This window comes from Podarcis muralis, chromosome 1, assembly GCF_964188315.1.
Source record: "Podarcis muralis chromosome 1, rPodMur119.hap1.1, whole genome shotgun sequence".
Taxonomy (NCBI): domain Eukaryota; kingdom Metazoa; phylum Chordata; class Lepidosauria; order Squamata; family Lacertidae; genus Podarcis; species Podarcis muralis.
This window is the reverse complement of record NC_135655.1, coordinates 115,451,929-115,471,769: the sequence shown is the minus strand read 5'-3', so window position 1 is coordinate 115,471,769 and position 19,841 is coordinate 115,451,929. Positions and strand designations below refer to the sequence as shown.

General features: G+C 51.5%; 1 protein-coding gene across 2 annotated transcripts; it reads left to right on the top strand.

Annotated features, from left to right (window-relative positions):
* The first annotated feature begins 8,290 nt into the window (after positions 1–8,290).
* SP9 (Sp9 transcription factor) lies at positions 8,291–12,348 on the top strand. 2 transcript variants are annotated; one of them, XR_013390348.1, is made up of 2 exons: positions 8,291–8,547; positions 9,248–9,391. XR_013390348.1 is itself a non-coding variant. In XM_028749373.2 (2 exons), the coding sequence occupies exons 1-2, from the start codon at positions 8,527–8,529 to the stop codon at positions 10,744–10,746; spliced, it is 1,362 nt and encodes a 453-aa protein (XP_028605206.1). In that variant the 5' UTR covers positions 8,414–8,526; the 3' UTR covers positions 10,747–12,348. The 2 variants fall into 2 exon arrangements, 1 of the variants encoding a protein (XP_028605206.1); XM_028749373.2 differs by lacking the exon at positions 9,248–9,391 and adding an exon at positions 9,406–12,348 and having other exon boundaries at positions 8,414–8,547.
* Positions 12,349–19,841: the final 7,493 nt, after the last annotated feature.

Sequence of the window (19,841 nt, the reverse complement as noted above, 5' to 3'; positions counted from 1 at the left end):
AGCAGAAGGGCCCCCAGAGCCGCAAGAGGGAGGCAGTTTGGAAGCGAAGACAAGGGCTTTTCCAAAGGAAAGAGGGCGAGCGGCGCAAGGCCAGTCCCCAAGGCGCTAAGTGCGCGCCCGCCAAGCGTGCGCTTTTACGCAAAATGCCGTCTCTATTTGGAATCTCAGGGCAGGACTTTGGGCACAACAGAGGTATAGCTCAGTTGGTTAGAGTTGGCGCTGATAACACCAAGGTTGCAGGTTTGATCCCCAAATGAGACAGCTGCATTTCCCTGCATCTCAGGGTCCCTTCCCTTCCAACTCTACGATTCTGTGATGAATATCTATTCCTTCGTGAGTTTTTGGATTGCAGTCTAAAGGGAAGTCTGGCCTCAATCCCACACGTGAAATGTTCGCGCCACACATTTAAAGCACGTGGCTTCCCCCCGGAAGAATTCTGGGAACTGTAGTTTCTTAAGAGTGCTGGGAATTGTAGCTCTGTGAGGTTCTCCGGATACTTGGGGGTGGGGATGTGCTTACAATGTCTGGAGTGTGTAAGCAGCGTCAGAGGAAAGAAACTCAGTCGATCTCCTGCCCAAACGTCCTTGGTTCCCCTTCCTCTATAGAGAAGAATCCGTTTTATCTGCGAGGATATGGGGGTTGCAGACACAAAGCGAACTGCGCCGGCAGCCTTAGCAGATTCTGCAAAGGACAGCAAGGTTTCTCTTGTCGGGAGGAGATGTTCGACGTTTCCTTTCAACAGCTCCAAAGTAGGCTACGCGGGACCTCCGAAGCATCTGCGATGCCTTTGAGCGTGTGAACACAAGTACACGTGGGCTCTGTATCTCTCTAAAATGTACTTTCTACGTGTCTACTGCAAAGTAGTTTCCATTGAACTCTATGGAATTCACTCCCTGGTGACTGGTTCTAGGAGAATTAGGGTGGTAGCCAACGTGAGTCCTACTCAAGAGTAGTCCCACTGAAAACAATGGGTACGATTAAGTTAGGCCCATCAGTTTAAAGCGGTCTATTTAGTTGGATACGACCCATAGTCATGTGTAGGAAAACTTTCTCTCTCTCTTGCCATATATATATATATATATATATATATATATATATATATTCTCATTGGCTAATAAACCACGCCCACACCCCAGAAGAGTTAACGTTGAAGCCGCCTCCTGATTGGTTGTAAGTGAGAAGGCAGGCCGTGGTTGGTTGAGGACTGCACCATTCGCCCTGATAGGCCAACTTCCCTCCTTTTATTCTTTCGTTCCCGTGTCTTCTCCCAAGCCCACCATTCCGTCTAAAGGGGAGCTGGTACAGAAAGATTCCGGCGTTGCAGGGGTTAAGACGAGATTACCCTCGTACTCCCTCCATAGGAGGTTTTTAAGCAGAGGTTGGATGGCCCTCTGTCATGGCTGCTTGAGATTCCTGCATTGCGGGGGGGGTGGACTAGATGACTCTGGAGGTCCCTTCCAGCTCCAAAATTCAGTGATTCCAAAACTCTGGTATCTTGCAAGATGAACAATCTGGAGAGGCAGACGATTTCCCCGCCCCTCATCATCTCTTCCCCTGGTTCCTTCCTTGGAAGTTTTCTAAACAGCCTTCTGTTGTGCAAAGCTTGATGGATGGTGTCTCTCTCTCGCTCCCCCCGGCTCTGGGGTGGTTTCGGGAATATTACAAAGGGTGTAAGGCGGGGGAATCGGGCAGGGAGAGGGAGGGAGGGAGGGAGGCAGAGAGAAAGAAAGGGACTCCTGGCCGTATAAATCATGCACATTGTTTAAGGTACATTGATCAATCTAATGGCTTGTAATAGACTCCTAATTATCAGGAGGAAAACGCTTCTGCAAACGTCCCCACCGACGGCGCAACGCTTCGTGATGGGAGGTGAAATTCACCTTAAGAAGACGACCGAGCTTAGGCAACACGGAGATGGGAGCAAAAAATGGGCGAGGAAGGAAGATCTGGGGTCAGGAGACAAGGTCTTCCTCACTGCTGCAGCTCATCCCACTGAGTCCTGGGGCAAACGCCGCGATGGTCCCCTGGGGTGAGCTGAGATGCTCAGCAGGTAACCCCAAGCGACTTCCCCCCCACCCCAGCCAGCATGAAGGGTGCGGGAAGAGAGCTCCCTAACTCTCATCTCAACCTTCTGGGCCGTTTAATTTAAGTCAAGACCAGGACAAAAAGCTGAAATAGCGCAGCAAAACCGAGGGTAATCACAGCCCCCAAAAGTGGATCTGGGGGTCTCTATCTCTCTCGGGCTTTGAGTCCTCCGTGGAGGGCAGTCTGAGACCAAGCGGAAGGGCCAATATCACTCCTGGAACCTGTGGGAAGCAGGCGGCTCTAACCACTTCGCCACACGGCATCACCTCGCCGCCGAGGCTGGAGCAGGAGCGCCAAAGGTTCGCCTCCGTTCCTCTGCCAAGGAAGGCCCAGAGGATCGGGCCCTTTGCATGCTTACTTGGGAGTAAGCCTCCTTGAAACCGCCGGAGCTCCCTTTGAAGCAACAATGTGCCCAGGGTTCAAACTCTTAACAGCGCAATCCTAGCTACTCTAGTTGGAAGTAAGTCCTAAGGACATTCGGTGAGGTCATTGGGGTTCAGATTGCAGCCTGGATCACCCTTAGGCATGCCCTAAACTCAGGTTTGTTTTGGGAAACCACTGGGTGGATTATCGATTTTAATATTGGGGTTTGTTCATTTCTCCTGTAGGGATGCAGATTGGCTTCCTCGCGCTTCAGGGTTGGAAAGGACTGATTCTTCCCCACCCCTTCAGAGAAGGCGAACAATCCCAGGCCCTGTTGTGACCATTCCCCCCTGCGCGTGGCCCGAGGCTCCACGTCCGCCTTCTTCACCTACAAAATGTGGCCCGGAATTATTACATTCTACCCAAGGAGCTCGTCGCAGCGTTTTAATCCCCACTTAAAAAATGTCCTCCCAAGAACCTTGCGAGGTAGGCTAGGCTGGGAGGGAAGGATGGATGGAGGAAATGCAAGCGTGTGTGGCCTTGGTCCCAAGATCAGTTAGTGAGCAGCCGGATTCGAACACGTGGCCTCTGGAGGCCCGGCGCGCAGTTCTGGAGACTGCATAGGTGGGCGGACGTCCGTCGGAGGTAGTGGTGGGTCTGGATCCGCTTCCGGCCTGTGCTACTGAAGAATGGATTAAACCTCGCTGTCGGCGCCCAGAAGCCAGCGAGTCGGTTAGACTCCCCAAAGGGCTACTAATATAGTCTTAATTCTCTGCTTCTGTTACTTGGCCGCGAGTGTGGAAACAGAAGCAGCCACTACGGGCTTCTTCCTATCCTGTTCGGAGGCGATCCGGAGTGACTCCGGAGCGAGTGACTCCGAGACCCGAGGTCCTCCTCCAGGGTTTGCTGCTCGCCTTGGCGCAGAGGGAGCAGTCGGTCAAGCGCCTGGAGATCGCGACCCTGCCGCCTTTGCTCCCGGGGCCCACGCCGGGCAGGTGGCGCTGCAGCCTCGACGGCGCATCTTTATTTTTCTTCTTTTCCTTCGCCAACGGGGTTTAAACAACCCCTTTCAGGCGATGGTCCCTTCGACGTCCTTCTCCTGGCGCTGTAAACAAGCCTAAAGACGTTTTGTTGAATAATCCCCCGTAATTGTAGTAATTAAAATCATCATCCAGTCACCTTCCTTTGACACAACAGTGTCTTCCCTTTTAATTGTTCACGTGCCTTCTGCGGAAGAGGGGAGAGGAGGAGGAGGAGGAGGAGGAGAGACAGACAGAGAGAAAGAAAGAGAACGAGGGGGGCGTCGGGGGCCACCCCATCCCAATCCACACAAGCTGAGATGGGGAAAACGAAGAGCTCGTGGGTGGGTAGGGCGGCCTTCGAGGGGGCGCACATTTGGAGAGGCACTTCAGAGAGAGAACGGACCCGTCCGCTTTCCCCTCCGGAGTCGTCCGAGCGGCGCCTCCTGACTGCTGCTGCCGCTTCCCTCACCAGGCAGAGATGAAAGCCCCGTCCATCAAATGTTCCCGCATTAGAGGGGCTTTATTTGCAGGGGTGGCAAGGGAAATGAGGGAGGGGGGCTGCGCTAACAAATAGAAAATGAAAGCTCAGGCCGGTGGGGGGGGGTGTTGGGGAGTCCCATGATTTCCTCTTTAATTTCCAGGATCCGTTTGATCCCCGGATTGCTGCTTCTTCCTGCCCCCCTCCCCGCCCCGTCTGGTCCTTGTTCTTTTGAGTAAGCAAAAAAAAAAAAATAGCCACGCGTCCTTCGCCTCTTCCAAACAACAAACCCAGCGAAAGGGATTAGGCTGCCAAGGACTCTGTGCTAGGTGAACCTGGTCCTCACTGCCCTCTTTCTCCCCCCCCCCCGCAACCCCACTCATGCAAGCTCCCTCCCCACTTTTTTTGTATCAAGATTAAGAGAAGCCTTTTCTTAATCGAAGTTCCTAATTCGTCCCCCCTCGGAGCGTCTCTGGTAAAATCTGGTTCTGTATCATGTAAATGAAAGGGGTAATTGAGGCAGGGAGAGGAGGGGGGGCGTTGTTGCTTTTTTTGGGGGGGAGGAGGGGAGAGAGAGAGGAGGGAGGAGGATGCAATTATTTGAACAAATGTTTTGGGGCAGGCTGTGTTTTCCCCTTCTGAAAAAGAAGTCCCCCTGCAGTCCCTTGCGCGCAGACCAGGACGCACCCAACAGTCGGGCAAACTCGGTCTCTGGTATATTTGACAGCAATTGCTCTTCGGTCGATGGATTTAGAATTGCTTAAAAAGAAAGAAAGAAAAGGCCCGTCGGTGCAAAAGCGCCATTTCATCTGAAGGCTCTGGAGTGTAAACCCGCGAAGCCGCCCCCCCCCACTCCAAATCATCTCTAATGAACCAATTGTTTGGCGCTTCTACCTCCCGAAGATTTGCAACTTTCGGAGTTGGTGCGGATCAAAGGGGCCCGTGGAAACGCGGGGAACCTCTGGGAAACTGGATTTGCTGGAAGGAAGGAGGGCTGTTGCCTTTAATTAGCCCATTCTTCTTTATTAGTATTCATATTGAGATTTAAAGGGGGGGAGGAGGGGAGAGAGGAGAGGGAGGGATGCATGTTGATTTAAGCCCCCGTGTATTTACCATGTAAATATATTCCGAGACAAAAAAAACGTCACGGATCAATTGTAAAGGACCCGGATACATAATTTTAAAAAATCAGTTTCAGTTTATATGAGGTTCTCACCCCACTTTCGCTTCTTAGTCGGATTTGTTTATGCAGAATCGACATTTAATAGTGCTAATTGCACTCCAGTTAAATTGCCCTGATTGCAGAAAGGGAAGCAATTTTCGTGCTCTCTGTCTGGGTTTGGAAGAAATTGTTTTATATTCACCTCTTTATAAAGAAGTAGAGATAAGGCACCGAGCCTCTGCACAAATTGCACTTATGGGCTGACTGGCAGCATTCAGGCGCTATAATAGAGCATTATTTGGCCGTTTTGAATAATGTAAAGCGGTTGCTGAAAGCCATTCTCCTGAAAATTGCTTTAACTTTTAAAAGGGTGATGATTCACTCCAAACCAGGGCCCTTTGTTACATTGTCATTATCCCCCCCAAATGTTTTAACAGTCAGCTCAACACTTCGGCATAACACGCTGATCTTTGTTTAAAAACTAGGGTTTTTGGAGTATGAAGAAATCTGACAGAAAACGCTTGACCCCCTCTCAAGATTTGGGAGCAGGGATTTCTCTTGCTCCTCCGAGCGCTGAGTTGATTCCCTTCCTTTCAGGCGCGCACCGTCGTCGTATCTTCCCAGCCAAAATCCCACTTTACTTTTATTTACTTGCAAAGACGCGGTGGATTAAAGACCGGCAGCAGGAGGAGACGACGCCCCTGCGCGTTGCAAAACAGGACCCGGGGAGCAATCAGCTTCGGGGGATATGCGCGTTTTGCTTGTTTAGGAGGCACTGGGTGGGGGAATCTGTTGTGGGTGCCCACAGACGTCATATTAAAATGAGTGATTAAAACAAAAGAAAACACCCACCCACACCCCTGCTCTGTGAATTGGCATCAATTGGGGGGGGGGGGGTTTGAGGGAAGAGAGGGAGAATTATTATATTTATCCTTTCGTCAGCCTTATCCTTAAAGAGAGGGTGGGAGAAAGACTCTCCCTTTCTCCTCCCCGAACTGCCCCCTGGCTAGCCAGAAACGCCTCGCCGCCACTTAGCAATCCACCTCTATTAGCAAATGCAACGGCGGCTTTTTTCTATAAATAAACAGGGGAGCTCGCCTCCCTCCCTCCCTCCAGATACGGGTGCAGGAGGCTGTGTCACCTGTTGGATGAAGGATTTTGGCGACGTGGCCCTCTGGGGCTCCCCCCCCCCCAACTCCAACCCCCGCTACAGCTTTGCTGGGAGGCTGGATTTCCACCCCAAGTGCACACACACACACACACACACGTACGTTTTTCCATAGCTGCCCACCTCTAGCACTTAAACGCGCCTCTTTGGCAGTCTTGGGATGAGCTTCCCTGGCGCACCTTTTTGCTGTACGGGCACTCCCAATGCCTCTGCACTGGGGGCAGCAATCGTGGGCACAGATTCCCCCCCCATTCCACAATTCTAGACTTTTGTCTGACTCCTTTGCCCCCACTCCAGCCGAAGCAAAACAAGCACTGGCTGTAAAGCATAATAATAATAATAATAATAATAATAATAATAATAATAATAATAATAATAATAATGATGATGATGATGATGATGATGATGGGGCTCCACTGAAGCCAGCTTGTTGATTGCTTTGAAAGTGTATCGTGACACAGAACGGGGTTCTTCTTTTAATGCATACTTTTGTATGTGTGTGTGTTGTTTCTCTTTTCTTCTTTAAATGGTGACAGAAGGAAAGCTCTCTCTCTCTCTCTCTCTCTCTCTCTCTCTCTCTCTCTCTCTCTGTGTGTGTGTGTGTGTGGCGAGAGAGGGGGGGGAGAGAAGGAAATCGTGATTCCCCCCCCCCCTTCTTGCCTTTGAACCACGTGTATTCTGCATCTGCGAACTGACGAGGTTCGGAGGTAGCAGATGTTGGCAGAAAGGGAGATTTAAGCAGAAGGAAGAAACCTAAGTTTTTTTTACCTCTCTGCGCCTCCCCCCCTCCCCGTTCCTCCAAACCGCAGCGAGGATTAGACGGGCAGACAAAAAAACAACAACAACGATGGGATAATCACAGCGTTGGAGAACATCTGGAGGGTTTGGAGACGTGTGCGCTCGTGTGCTTTCTTTAAAAAAAGTTGATCTTTCGCCCGGCCGCGGGGAAAAGGGTGAGTTTGACGCAATTTCTTGAAGGTCCTCCGTCATCCTCCGCAATGGCCTCCCAAAAGCGGCTGGTTGACGAAGTTCCCCGTATTTGTCACATGCAGGGAACGGATAGAAAAGTCTCTGTAACTTCTCGGTACGTGTGGAAGGGGGGGGGGCGAGAATCTGTCCATGAATGCTTCTTACTTACACAGACACACAGACGCAGGAATTCGTGGACTAGAAAAAGGTCCAGCGCAGACTCTGCAAACTTGGTCTCGTCTTTCTTTATCCACACCTTTAAATGGGTGCATTCTTGCACTTCTCTGGCAGAGGAGCGCTAGGAAACCACCCAGATGCTTGTGAACTAGGATAATAAAATACTCCCCCCCCCAATGTTATATAATCCAAAGCTTGCATTTTTTAAATATTTAAATCTTTTATTCCAAACGAATCTAGCAAACGTATAAAAGCATTGCCAATAACTGAGGGGTGTGCGGTGGGTTGGTGCTTTTTAAAAAAAAATGTGAACAGGCTTTTTTATCGTTTTATGTTCTGCAAACGCTTTTCTTGGAACCCGTACGATGCTAGACATCCCTGCGCCCTGCAGAGACCAGGGTGACAGTGGAGGCCTGTAGGGGTAAAAAGTCTGCCTCTTTATGTGGCACGGCGTGACACACCTAGTTCGGTTTAATGAACGAGGGGAATTAATGAGCTGTGTAATGTTCGGGATAGGAGGGGGGGATCGAAAAGCGACGGGGGGAGGTCTGAATTGGAAAGAAAAAAAAGCAGTTTGCATTCTCCCATTCTTCGCTGCCCTTTACGCCCCTACCCCCGAAATGGGAGAGGAAGTGTCATCATGTTCTTTTCTGTCACAACCTTGACGATGTTTAAACCTAGGCTTTATTTATTTTTATTTTATTTTATTTTTAAAAAAAGTTAATTGCGATATAATGCTTTTAAAAGACCCCCCCAAAGCACGCTGGTGCGATTTCTTAAACGCGCCCCCCCCAATGCCTTGAGCCCGCCCGCACCTTCTGCCTTTGACTGGCACGCGCCCAGAGCCCTGGCTCTTACATCTCCAAGTTCCCTGATTGGCTGCGGAGCAACTCCTGCTCGCTCTTTCTCCACCCTCATTGGGCGAGAGTCTCAGCCAGCGGTACTTCAAAGCAGGCGCTCCCCGCACTTAGGCTGAGTTTAGCCGTCCAGAGACAGGAGTGTACTTAGCGCAAGTGGGGGAAATACAGCGGGGAGCGCCGAGGACGCTCGCGCGAGGCAGAGCCCCCCTTCGGATCCCGCCGCCCAGCCGGGAGACTTGGCTATGGCTACGTCTATACTTGGGGTAAGTCGGGAGGCGCTTCCGGGCTTGAGGACCTCGGCTTTCGTTGTCTTTTCTTTTTTTTTTATGGGCGAACCTTAAAACTGTTGCTGTTGCAGCAGCGAGCAGTTTGCGGGTTGCACGACGGGAGAAAGGGGGTACGAGCGTAAAGGTAAAATAAAGCTTGCCTTCTTTCGATTCCAGTTGCTGTAAAGAAGCAGCTCGTTTTTGCTCGCCGATCTGATTTGCAGCCCTGCCATGTTTTCCTAAAATTTCTGCGCGATTCCCCCACGTAGGCTGCTCAGGTTTTCCCGGTTCGTAACCCATATCGAGGTTTCTCTGCAGCCTAGTTTTAGACCTTTTGGAGAGCGCATAGTTTTTGCTCTCGGGATCTTTGCCATTAAGGCCGATTTGTTTGACCCACCACCGCCACAAAGGGGGGGGGACGGGAGGAGATGAGAAAAATGCATCGACTTCCATCTTTTTTTAAAAAAAGATGCGCTATTTATTTCCGTTCTTTCTTTCTTTTAAGTGTGGTTTTCTTTCTGCTTCTGTCTTGGCTGCTCCCTGGACCCTTGTCGTTTAAAAACATCGGTCCCACCGTTTCCTGCTGCTGGATGGCGGTGAAAAGCACGTCCAAATTATAAGATCGGCACCAATAATAACCCCAGCTAGGCGGGATGCGATGGCCGGGGAGTCTGATTGGTTTCGTTTTGTTTTAAAGGTCGAGTAAATTGCGCGGAACTTTTCGCCAGGACGCCGTGGCCGTGGCTTTCGGGGCCTGTTGCGCGCGCCTTCCCCCGCGGCGGCGGCGGCGGCGGATCCGGGGCTTGGGCGCGAGAGGCTGACGGGCTGGTTTTTGTGTCTCCCTCCCCTCCACAGGAAGAGCCACGCTTCGGGACCACGCCTTTGGCCATGCTGGCCGCCACCTGCAACAAGATCGGCAACACCAGCCCGCTGACCACCTTGCCGGAGTCGAGCGCCTTCGCCAAGGGCAGCTTCCACCCGTGGAAGCGCTCCACCTCCAGCTGCAACCTGGGCTCCAGCCTGTCCGGCTTCACGGTGGCCACCAGCCGCGGCTCGAGCGGGCTGGCCAGCGGCAGCGGCACGGCCAACAGCGCCTTCTGCCTGGCCTCCACGTCGCCCACCTCGTCGGCCTTCAGCAGCGACTACAGCGGCCTCTTCTCCAACGCGGCGGCCGCGGCGGGAGTTTCCCCTCAGGAGGCCGGCGGGCAGTCGGCCTTCATCTCCAAAGTGCACAGCTCGGCGGCCGACAGCCTGTACCCTCGCGTGGGCATGGCGCACCCTTACGAGTCGTGGTACAAGTCCGGCTTCCACTCGACGCTGGCGGCGGGCGAGGTGGCCAACGGCGCGGCGTCGTCGTGGTGGGACGTGCACACCAACCCGGGCTCGTGGCTGGAGGTGCAGAACCCGGCCGGCGGCCTGCAGAGCCCGCTGCACTCGGGCGCCCCGCAGGCCTCCCTGCACTCGCAGCTGGGCACCTACAACCCGGCCGACTTCAGCTCCCTCACGCACTCGGCCTTCAGCTCCACGGGCCTGGGCTCGACGGCGGCGTCGCACCTGCTCTCCACTAGCCAGCACCTGCTCACGCAGGAGGGCTTCAAGCCCGTGCTCCCCTCGTACACGGACTCCAGCGCCGCGGTGGCGGCCGCCAGCGCCATGATTTCCGGCGCCGCGGCGGCCGCGGCAGCTGGGGGAGGCTCGGCGCGCTCCGCCCGGCGCTACTCGGGCAGGGCCACCTGCGACTGCCCCAACTGCCAGGAGGCCGAGCGTCTGGGGCCGGCGGGGGCGAGCCTGAGGCGCAAGGGCCTGCACAGCTGCCACATCCCCGGCTGCGGGAAGGTGTACGGCAAGACGTCGCACCTCAAGGCGCACCTGCGCTGGCACACGGGCGAGCGGCCCTTCGTCTGCAACTGGCTCTTCTGCGGCAAGCGCTTCACGCGCTCCGACGAGCTGCAGAGGCACCTGCGGACTCACACGGGCGAGAAGCGCTTCGCCTGCCCGGTCTGCAACAAGCGCTTCATGCGCAGCGACCACCTCAGCAAACACATTAAGACGCACAACGGCGGAGGAGGGGGCAAAAAGGGCAGCGACAGCGACACGGACGCCAGCAACCTGGAGACGCCGCGCTCCGAGTCGCCCGACCTCATCCTGCACGAGGCGCGGGGCAAGGACTCCACAGCGGGGCCCAACGACTCGTAGTAGGGGCTGAGGGAGGGCGGCGGCGGCGGCGGCGGCGGGAGAAGTTTTGGCGGGACAGGTTTTGGCGGGAGAAGTTTTGGCGGGACACGGACGCGCCGAGGAAGAGGCCGGAGGAGAGAGCGCGCGAGGAGACGAAGCGGCGCGCGCGGGAAGGGAGGGGAGGGGGACGCCAAAGGCAACCCCAGAAACAGCAGCAGCAGCAGCACCGCCACTTTGGCTCCACTTTTCCAGGAGCTTTCGAAAGGGGGGGGGGGAGAGAAGGGGTGGGAGTGGGCGAAAAAGGTGAAGCAGAGGGCGCGCTTTTTAGACCTTTTTTTATATATACAGTATATATAAAAAGACTGTTGTTGGAGAGACTTGAACCCGGCCGGAAAGGGCAGAGACGCAGACAAAACAACCATTCAGTAAACAATAAACCACGACCTTATCTTCCTGGCGAACAGCAATAGAAGCGGCTGGAGATCACGCGCAGGCTCCCCTCTCCGAAAAAAAAAAGGGGGGGGGGAGAAATCAGACTAAACCAAGCAAAATTTAAAGGGGGGCAAAAACAAAAACCAAACCATGAAGCAAACGAAGCAACAACCCGCCACCCAGGACCCCACCACGCAGCCCTTTTGGAGTGGATTATTATAATATAGCTATACGTATAAACCTACTGCAGACTAAAGCAAGTCGTAATCGACAAAGCAATCAACCACGACGCTTTTTCTATTTAAATATTGGAAAAGGAGAAATCGTCCTTTACACACACACTCAGACACACAGACACACACAGAGGCTTAAGGTGAGAAATCAAACTGGAAAACGGTTGAGACAGTTTATCTCTGTATCATCAAACAAATGTATAAATAGGGTTTCAAAACACACACACACACAAAGGATCGCGTTCTCTCTTTTCCCCTTGTAAATGTCAATTCTAATAGGGATTTTTTTTTTTTTTTTGGGAGGGGGTAATTCCTGAAATTCAGGGGAGGTTTTTTTTTTTAAAAAAGAAATTATTATGATTATTATTATTATTTCTGATGCACTTTGTGGAGGTCAGTATATATGTAAGAGATATTTAACATGTTGAGTTAACATTTCACTCACACCAGTAAGTTAAGGTTGTTTAAAGGAATTAAATGCGTTTATCTGTATTGGGGGGGGGGACGACGACACTTGGCATAATATTTTCATTTTGGTATTATTAAAGAACTCTGAACAATGCGCTCTGGGGTTTCATTTCCACCCCGCCCCCTGCCTCAGCCAAAGGACTTTGCATTGCGATCTGCCTTCCTCTTACTTAGATCGTTTTATCTCCAGGTACATGGGATCGGATTAGGCTTTCAATTCTATACACACTAACTAAGGCATGAGGGGCCCATTGAATTCCATAGGATTTCCTTCGGGTAAACACGCTTCCGGGTTGTGAGTTCCATGTGTTCAGCTCGAATGAAAATGCTGAATGCTATGAATACTAAGGATCTGGTGTCAGCCAGAACCCCTCAAGGACAATAGATAATCTGAATAAACCAGGTCCCCTTATTTAGGATTGCTGTTCGTATCCTATTGAAATGTCAGCGACAAAAACCGCCCGTTGATTTGGATGGGCTGCGATCCTAGGGCGCCTGGCGCAGCAGCCCAGTGTGTGAAAACCCAACTTGTTAAAGCGACTTATTTGCTGTTTAAATGATAGACATCGCCTCCCCAGAAAGAAATGAGAGACCCATCTTCAAACCCCATATCCGATCTTGGGAGATTTTCATAAATGAATTGCCTCTTATAAGGAGTTTAAAGATAAACCTTGGGCCGAGCAAGTACTTACTGTCTTAAAAAGCCTGCAACGCGTCCAACAAGGTTGCTCAGGTTAGAGAGGAAGGCAGCCCCGAGGGAATAAATAGCTAGAGTCAATACTCCGGAAAAGACATTTCATGCCTAAATGAAAATCTTGTTAAATGTTATTAATTTTGACTTGGAGCACAGAGCAGCCCCCTGTGCCTTGTATTCCCTTATTAGAGATTCATGTCTTATCAAATATCTAATTAATCTCCTAGACATCATTTGTTCTGGCCAACTTTATCTCAGCTGGTCCGCGGGGAAAACCCTCAGAATATTCTCGGTGACAAAGCTTCCCTTGAAGATCCTTTTAATTGTCTAAATTAACTGCGCCGAATTTGCATGTCAAACGGCTAAGGGCAACCTGAGATAAAATGTAAACGTTTTAAAAAGCTTCCCCCAAACCAAGCACTTGATTTGATAACTGGTCCTTTTTTTAATGTTAGGGAAGACAACTGGCTCCTTTCCCTTTTCAAAAGACAGTTGATCTATGCAAATAGTGAATTGGAAATGCTTATGTCTCCCCCATGCAGTCAAATGGTCCTCGCCTGTTATTTGAATATCAGTGGCTCTGCTATTGAAAAGGTTCAAGGATGCTCTCTGACTTCTTTGTGATTACGCAGTGCAGCGTCTTATTCTAAAGGGGGGTGGAAAAAACCTCAGGAATAATTAAAGCCTGGGATAAGGCCTGGGAACACATTTGGGACAGGAATCTCATTTAGACGGGCTCTTTCAAAATAAGGCACAGTTAAATTGACCAGAAGGCAATTATTGAAATGAAAATTATTTTCACTCCTTTTGTCTTCTGACCACCAACTTAACAGTCGCAGGATATCTTTCTTTTTTTTTTAAGGGAAAATCGTTCCAATGAGATAATTGCGCTACTTTAAGGGGGAAGAGAGGGACTGCGAAGGAGCAGAGAGAGAAAGAGGTTACATTGGGAGGTGGGGGGGGAGGGGAGAAAGTTAATTTAGATTGCACGTTTGCAGAAAGAAAGGCGAAAATATATGTGAAGCCCCTTTTTATTTTACGAAATTTGGCATGCAAATGCAAGCAACCCAGCCGATCCGATCCTATCCTATCCGCTGGATTTGCTGGCAAAAGTAGGCGAAAGAATCCCTGAATAAAAACATCTGTTGTGTCTAGCAGGGCTCGTATTTAGCTTCCCTCGGTAATTGTGCTGAAATGCAGCCGCTGAAAACCGGGGCTAGATTATAATGTCTCCTCCAGCAGTATTGTGAACCCGGAGTCTTTCAATGCAAAGCTGAGAAGGGCTGCCAGAAGCTTATCTGCAGAAAAGGGGCAATTTCACTTTGAGCTGTTTATCTGTCTACCGGTGTCGGTGGTAAATAATACGATTCTTATTTATTTTATTTGTTTCGCCCGACACAGGGCGGTGTCGATAATGGGTTCCTCTCTCCCCACTCTGGCAAGCTTAATTTGGAGGGGGCGGTGGGGAGGAAAGCGCTTGCTAAGTGTGTGAATCTCTCCATGCCCCAGACCCAAGTCTCCACAATGCATTTGTGTTGTTTATATTGGGGTTTTTGGAAGGAGGAGAGGGAAGACAACGGCAGCTGGGGGGGGGGGGCAGAGGACACGCTTGAGGAGGGGGCAAAGTAAACAGAAAGCTTTATGAGCTAGGCAGGATACAGCTTCCCTCCCTCCCCGGTCAGTTGTGCTGTTGTTGTGTTGGGCTTGCCTAAGGAATGCGTCCTGGGCTGGGTTGTTGGGCAGCAAGCTGCTTTGTTTGCGATCTGTAATAAAAAAGAAATAAAAAAATAAGTAAAACCCAGATCAAAGGTCCCACTTTCTGCCAGGCCGGGGTTACAATTCTCAGCTCAGTGATCAAGGACCTCTTCGCATTCCTTTCGCCCCTTCGAGGTCAGGAAACGTCCATCATTTACAGACTCCCCAGAAACGGAGAAGGGGGAAAACTTCAGAGCCTGGCCGAGAGGGGAATAAGAAGGAATGCTAACTTTTTTTCTCCCCCCCCCACCCCCCGGAGGAAGGGGATATTTATCCAATAACCGGAAACAAATCTGATCATTGTTAGAACTCTCAGGTTTTCGCAGTCCCATATGTTTGTGTGTGCGCGTTTACGCACACATAAGAAAGGATGAGAGCAGAGGCAAACTCGCTCCCTCTTTTCCATTTGTTTTAGTGGAGAGACACCCCCGCCCTCTTAAAAGGGGATTTGGAGAGCCTAGACAAGGCACCAGGAAGGGGAATATAGGCTGGGGCGGTGTGTGTGTGTGTGTTTATGGCTGAGCGGGATTGTGGGGGAAGAGAAAACTGCTTTCACTGGATGGCACTTTACGCGTGAGGTTCACCCAAACGACTATTTGTACTTTCTCTCACCCCGGTATTGTTACTTCCGGGGGGGGGGGACACACACAAGTCAAAAGAGGGCTGGTTTCACCACGCGGTTTAGATCGGCGGGCACATCAACGCGCACCCTCCGGGGCTGCAACCCAAAATCTTGTTCCCCTAGGCGGAGGACTTGCTGCTAAGCAAAAACAGCGGAGGATTGTGCTTTAGGTGGTAGAGAGTGAAGTGGGGAGGGATCGGGCTCTGCTTACCAGGGAGGGAGGATATCTGAAGCCGATCTGTTGTCCTATTCAGCCGGATCTCGCCCCTTATTTCATGCATGCTCCTTGGGGTTTTCTGATCAAATGCCTCTCTGTTTAATTTTGTTCTATGAAGTTTATATTTGCGCATGTGTGTGTGCTCATCCTCGTATAACCGCGACAGCTGATTATTTTTCATATCCACCCACCCATACACGCAGCAAGTTTATCTTCTAATTTATTTGCAGCCGTTATCTGTATTCACCCAAGAATCTTTTTCCGAGCTCAAAAAAAAAAAAAAAAAAAAAAAAAAAAAGCAGATGAGGAATATGCTGCAGAAAAATCCGGCCTATTTGGGTAATTGGTATACTAAGTGTTTATTTTAAGTGAGAATAATTTAGCTACAAATTTCCTTAAGGAATAACATTCTTAACGTATTAAAAAAAACCCTGAAAACTCTGATTTGCTTTTATGTTTGACAGTCACTTTTGAGTCCTTGGAGAAGAGGAGGAGGAGGAGAAGGAACCGGTGGGAGGGAAGGATTCTGATAATTTCTGACTCTTTGGCGCCATCTAGAGCTCGTCGGGGGGGGGGGAGAGATTCCTTTCCGATTCATTCCGAAAACCGCCTTGTGTTATATTCTCTGTAAGAGAATTGTGGTACAAACCTCCACTTTTTTTCTCCCTTTTTGGCCAAGCCGGCACCTCCTACATCTATCTACAACGAAGCAGCTAGGACCGAATGTTCAACAGATGCCACTTATATTGAATTCGTGCATTTGTGAACACTAATAATAGTACATAAACCGAAAGGAGGAGGAAAAAAATATCTTTCTGACTCTGGGAGTCAAGTCATTGTTCCGTTTTTCTTCTCATCTTTATGCATTCCATATATTAGGGGCATCGATAGGAGTCTTCCCATGTTTCTGAAGACCCCGGCGCGCGATGGCTGCAGCTAAGGCCATTTCCCAACCGGGACTAGGTTTGTACAAGCGCGGCGTGGCCAAAGGCTCTTTCGCCTCCGTGCGCCACGTGCCGAGCGGTGCGTTTTATTTGCAGAACAGAGAGGTTGAAAAGCTCCTTCCATCCTTTTATTTGGCCAAGGACCTGAGATCGTGGCGTTGCCGATCGATTTCAGACCTTGCGCGCAAAAGCTACGGATTAAGGGAAAGTGGCCGTATTTGCCGCCGCCGCCACCACCTAGGTATGGTGACTCCGGTTCCTCCGGCTGCTGCCGCTCCTTAGGAGCAGTTCGGAGCCTGGCGGCGTTGGTGCTTAAAGCCATTTCTATCCGCTTTCGCTCTGGCACAAATAATGGGGTGCTAATTCCACCAGAGTAAGACAGTTTGGAAACGGGAGAGTTTTTTTGGAGAAACGCCGTAACGTGGTGGAAAAGGGTTGCTTGGCTCGAGATCAGACCTCCTGTCCCGTCCCCCCCAACTTTCCCATTGCGCCAAAAAATAATGTTTACATTTCCCCGTTCAAATACTTCCCGTTCCTGGCTTTGAAGCTTGCATTAGACGGCGCAGGAGGCGCAAGAACCACTTGCAGCTCTATGCGGCGCACTGTAAATATAAGGCTCAAGGAAGGAGAGAGCAGCTTGGGAAGATCAGAGGAGGAGGCTGACTTTTCTTCTTCTTCCCCTCGCTCTATCTCTCTCTCACACACACTCCCCCCCCCACCTCACCCCGCTTCGCCCATTTGGAAAAAGCCAAGCGGACGGAAACCTTTGATTCCCCCGCCGCCTAGCCAAGAAGAAGGGCAGGCCTGCGGGAGGCCCGGGCGTTTTGGTGGTGCGGTCAGCTATGTAAACGTGGCTGCTCTGCTTGCACCGCAGGCTCCGCCTCCCCGCCGCCATCCTCTCCCTCGGCGCAGCCCAATGAGTTTGGGCTTTTGCCTCGCTTGCTGCCGGTTTAATATCCGTCTCCCCGCGCTGCCTGTTTCCAAGATGTGCTAATTACTACTTGGATAGCAGGGCCCCCAAGTCCTTGTCCATTACCCTACTACAAAGTAGGGCTTTTTTGCTTTGCGGGGGGGGGGCATTTATTTTTTTTAATTATTAAAAAAAAATGCCTTTCAGCCTAAAGCTGCCTTACCTGAATGTCATAATTACAGTAATTATGTACATCCAAATTACATGCTAATTAAATTAGAATCAAATCGTTCTAAATCGAAATCAAATGAGGTAGCGGGAATTAATCAATGACAACATAAATAGAGAGCTTCCTTAGGGGATATTTATTGTAACGATCCAAGAGGGAATCTGAGCCGAAAAGTCACCTGTTTATTTACTTTTCAATTAGTAATAATTTATGCTTCTTCGCCGTCTAAATTTCGAAGCTGTCGGCTGATTCCCGGTGCCCTCCTCCCTCCCTCCCCAGCCTCTATAAATCAAACAGAGCATCAGACTGGGATGGAACCGTCATAGACTCCCCCAGAACCTCTCTGAAATCCGGGGACATCCAGGCCCACAAAAGGGAGCCCTACTCTCTCGTTGCCCCATTGAGCGTATGTAGGAGCTATAGAGGGCATCCTAGGTTTTTCTTTAGCGTCCTATTAAGACTGAGCTGGAGAGTTGCGGAATGGAAACGCGCGCGCTATTACGCACCAAACACACGGACACATTCCCCCCTCTCCCTCCGCGTCCGCACCTACTCCGTGCTGCAGAGAGACGAATCAAGCGGGTTTCCACCCAAGAGCCCAATTCCACTGGGAACTGGTCACACACACATCCCGATTTTCTCGGCCAAGTACATGACTGAACGCCGCTTAGTGTTTGTGCACGCTGCGATCCACAAACCGTTTTCAAGTCGTTAGCCGCCATCCACAGAAGTTGGACGGGGCGCAAGTGCACAGGAGCCCCGGTCGTTCTCCAGCAGCTCTTCAGTGCAGGATGGTGTGTGTAAAATTGCTATGGGAATAGCGTGCCCAAACCTGGTGTGCCTGGCTCGGACCCTCTTCCAGGTCCAGGCTTTTCACGTGGGGACACTTTTCCCTACCCCACGTCCCCCCCCCCCCCAGTCATCTCGGATCATCAATGACATAGACTCGATGGTGCAAACCTGGAATGGCGGGGTTTGCGAGAGATCCCGGTCTCCCCCCATCCCAATTATGATTCCTCCTCGGGCCTTGGCATGCCCTAGGAGACGGCAGCCTTGCAGCGCCGTCCTATGCAGGTCTACTCAGAAGTAAGCCCCCGTGAGGCACCAGTAAGACTGGGAGACAGTCGTCGTTGGCTCAGGCTGCAGTCCCGTACGCGCTTCCCTGAGCGTAAGTCCCGCTGAACTCCGTGGGAATGACCTCTGAGCAGACCTACCTACGGTTGCGCATAGGCGCTAATAAACGGGCCCTGCTCTTTTCTCGCTAAGCGCAGCAGCCAGCCAACTCTCCTTGCTTTCTGCCGCCAGGCGAGCTCCAATTGCCGCCGGGCCGTGCTTGCAGCAAATGGAAGGACGCGTTGCTCTTCAGGCTCCTTGTCTTTTCTGCCACCTTTGGCTCACTCCGTTCCCCCGCCTCGTCCTTCCTCTCCACTTGCTTAAGTATCTGACCCGCCTCCCCGGAGAGCAGCAGTGGGCAACTCGGCCCTCCTCTGGGGGGAAATGCCAAGTAGTGGTGGTAATGAGCCATTGCTTGTTTATTTTATTTTTATTATTCCCCTTCTCCCCCCTCCCCCCCCCCAATTATCCCTTCGAAGGCTGAGGGACAAGGCGCCTTTTATTTTACAAGGCTAAAAAACAGCCGGATAAGTGTGTGTTTCTTGTGGTGAAAACACACCACGCCGGGCTTTGACCGGCTGAAGCGAGTCTCCTCAGAGCAAGCGGTTCTGTCAGTGGCGGGAGAGAAGCGCCTCCTCAGCATAGCTGTCAACTTTTCCCTTTTCTTGTGAGGAATCCTATTCGGAATAAGGGAATTTTCCTTTAAAAAGGGGAAACGTTGACAGCTATGCTCCTGGGTGTCCGCGGGCGCACACCTGTGGGAACAGGAATCTCCTGCGCGCGAAACCTATCGCTTCAGGCGAAATTTACGCGGGCTGAGGCGAGGACTGAGGCTTCGGGTGCTGCTGGCTTGAGGAGGAGGAGAGCGCGAGGGCCCAGCTTCTCCCACGGGGTAGCCCAGGCACCCCCAACCTGCGGCCCTCCAGATGTTTTGGGACTACAACTCCCATGATCCCTAGCTAACAGGACCAGTGGTCAGGGATGATGGGAATTGTAGTCCAAAACATCTGGAGGACCGCAGGTTGGGGGTGCCTGGGGTAGCCTGTCAGGGCAACGGCGAGTCGTGTTTTTGCAGCAGCAGCAGGCAGGCCTCCTCCCTCAGATCCTTGATTCTCCCGCAGGAAAGAGCGGGAAGTTCCTCACAGGAGGAAGGTTTATAATGGCGCAGTAGTTTGCAGCTGCCCCTTCTCTGCGCAGCTCTGGAGCCCAGCTGCTGAGGATGAGGGAGGGATGCGCGCGCAAACGACGCGCAGAGTTGGAGAGGCGTCGCGGGGGTTGGTTTGCTTTCCGCAGCGGCGGCGGCGGCGGCGGCGTCTGGGACCGTTTGCAAACCAACAGCACCTCCTGCAGGGTTCGCTTTGCCATCGTCCAACGAAGGTAGGCAGCAAGACTCAGAAACCGTTTGTTAGGAGCAAGCCCCAAGGTTCATTTTTTTACAACTTTCCAAACTTCCTTCTCCAAATTGCCTCCCCCCGATTCACCACGAGGCAAAACAGACT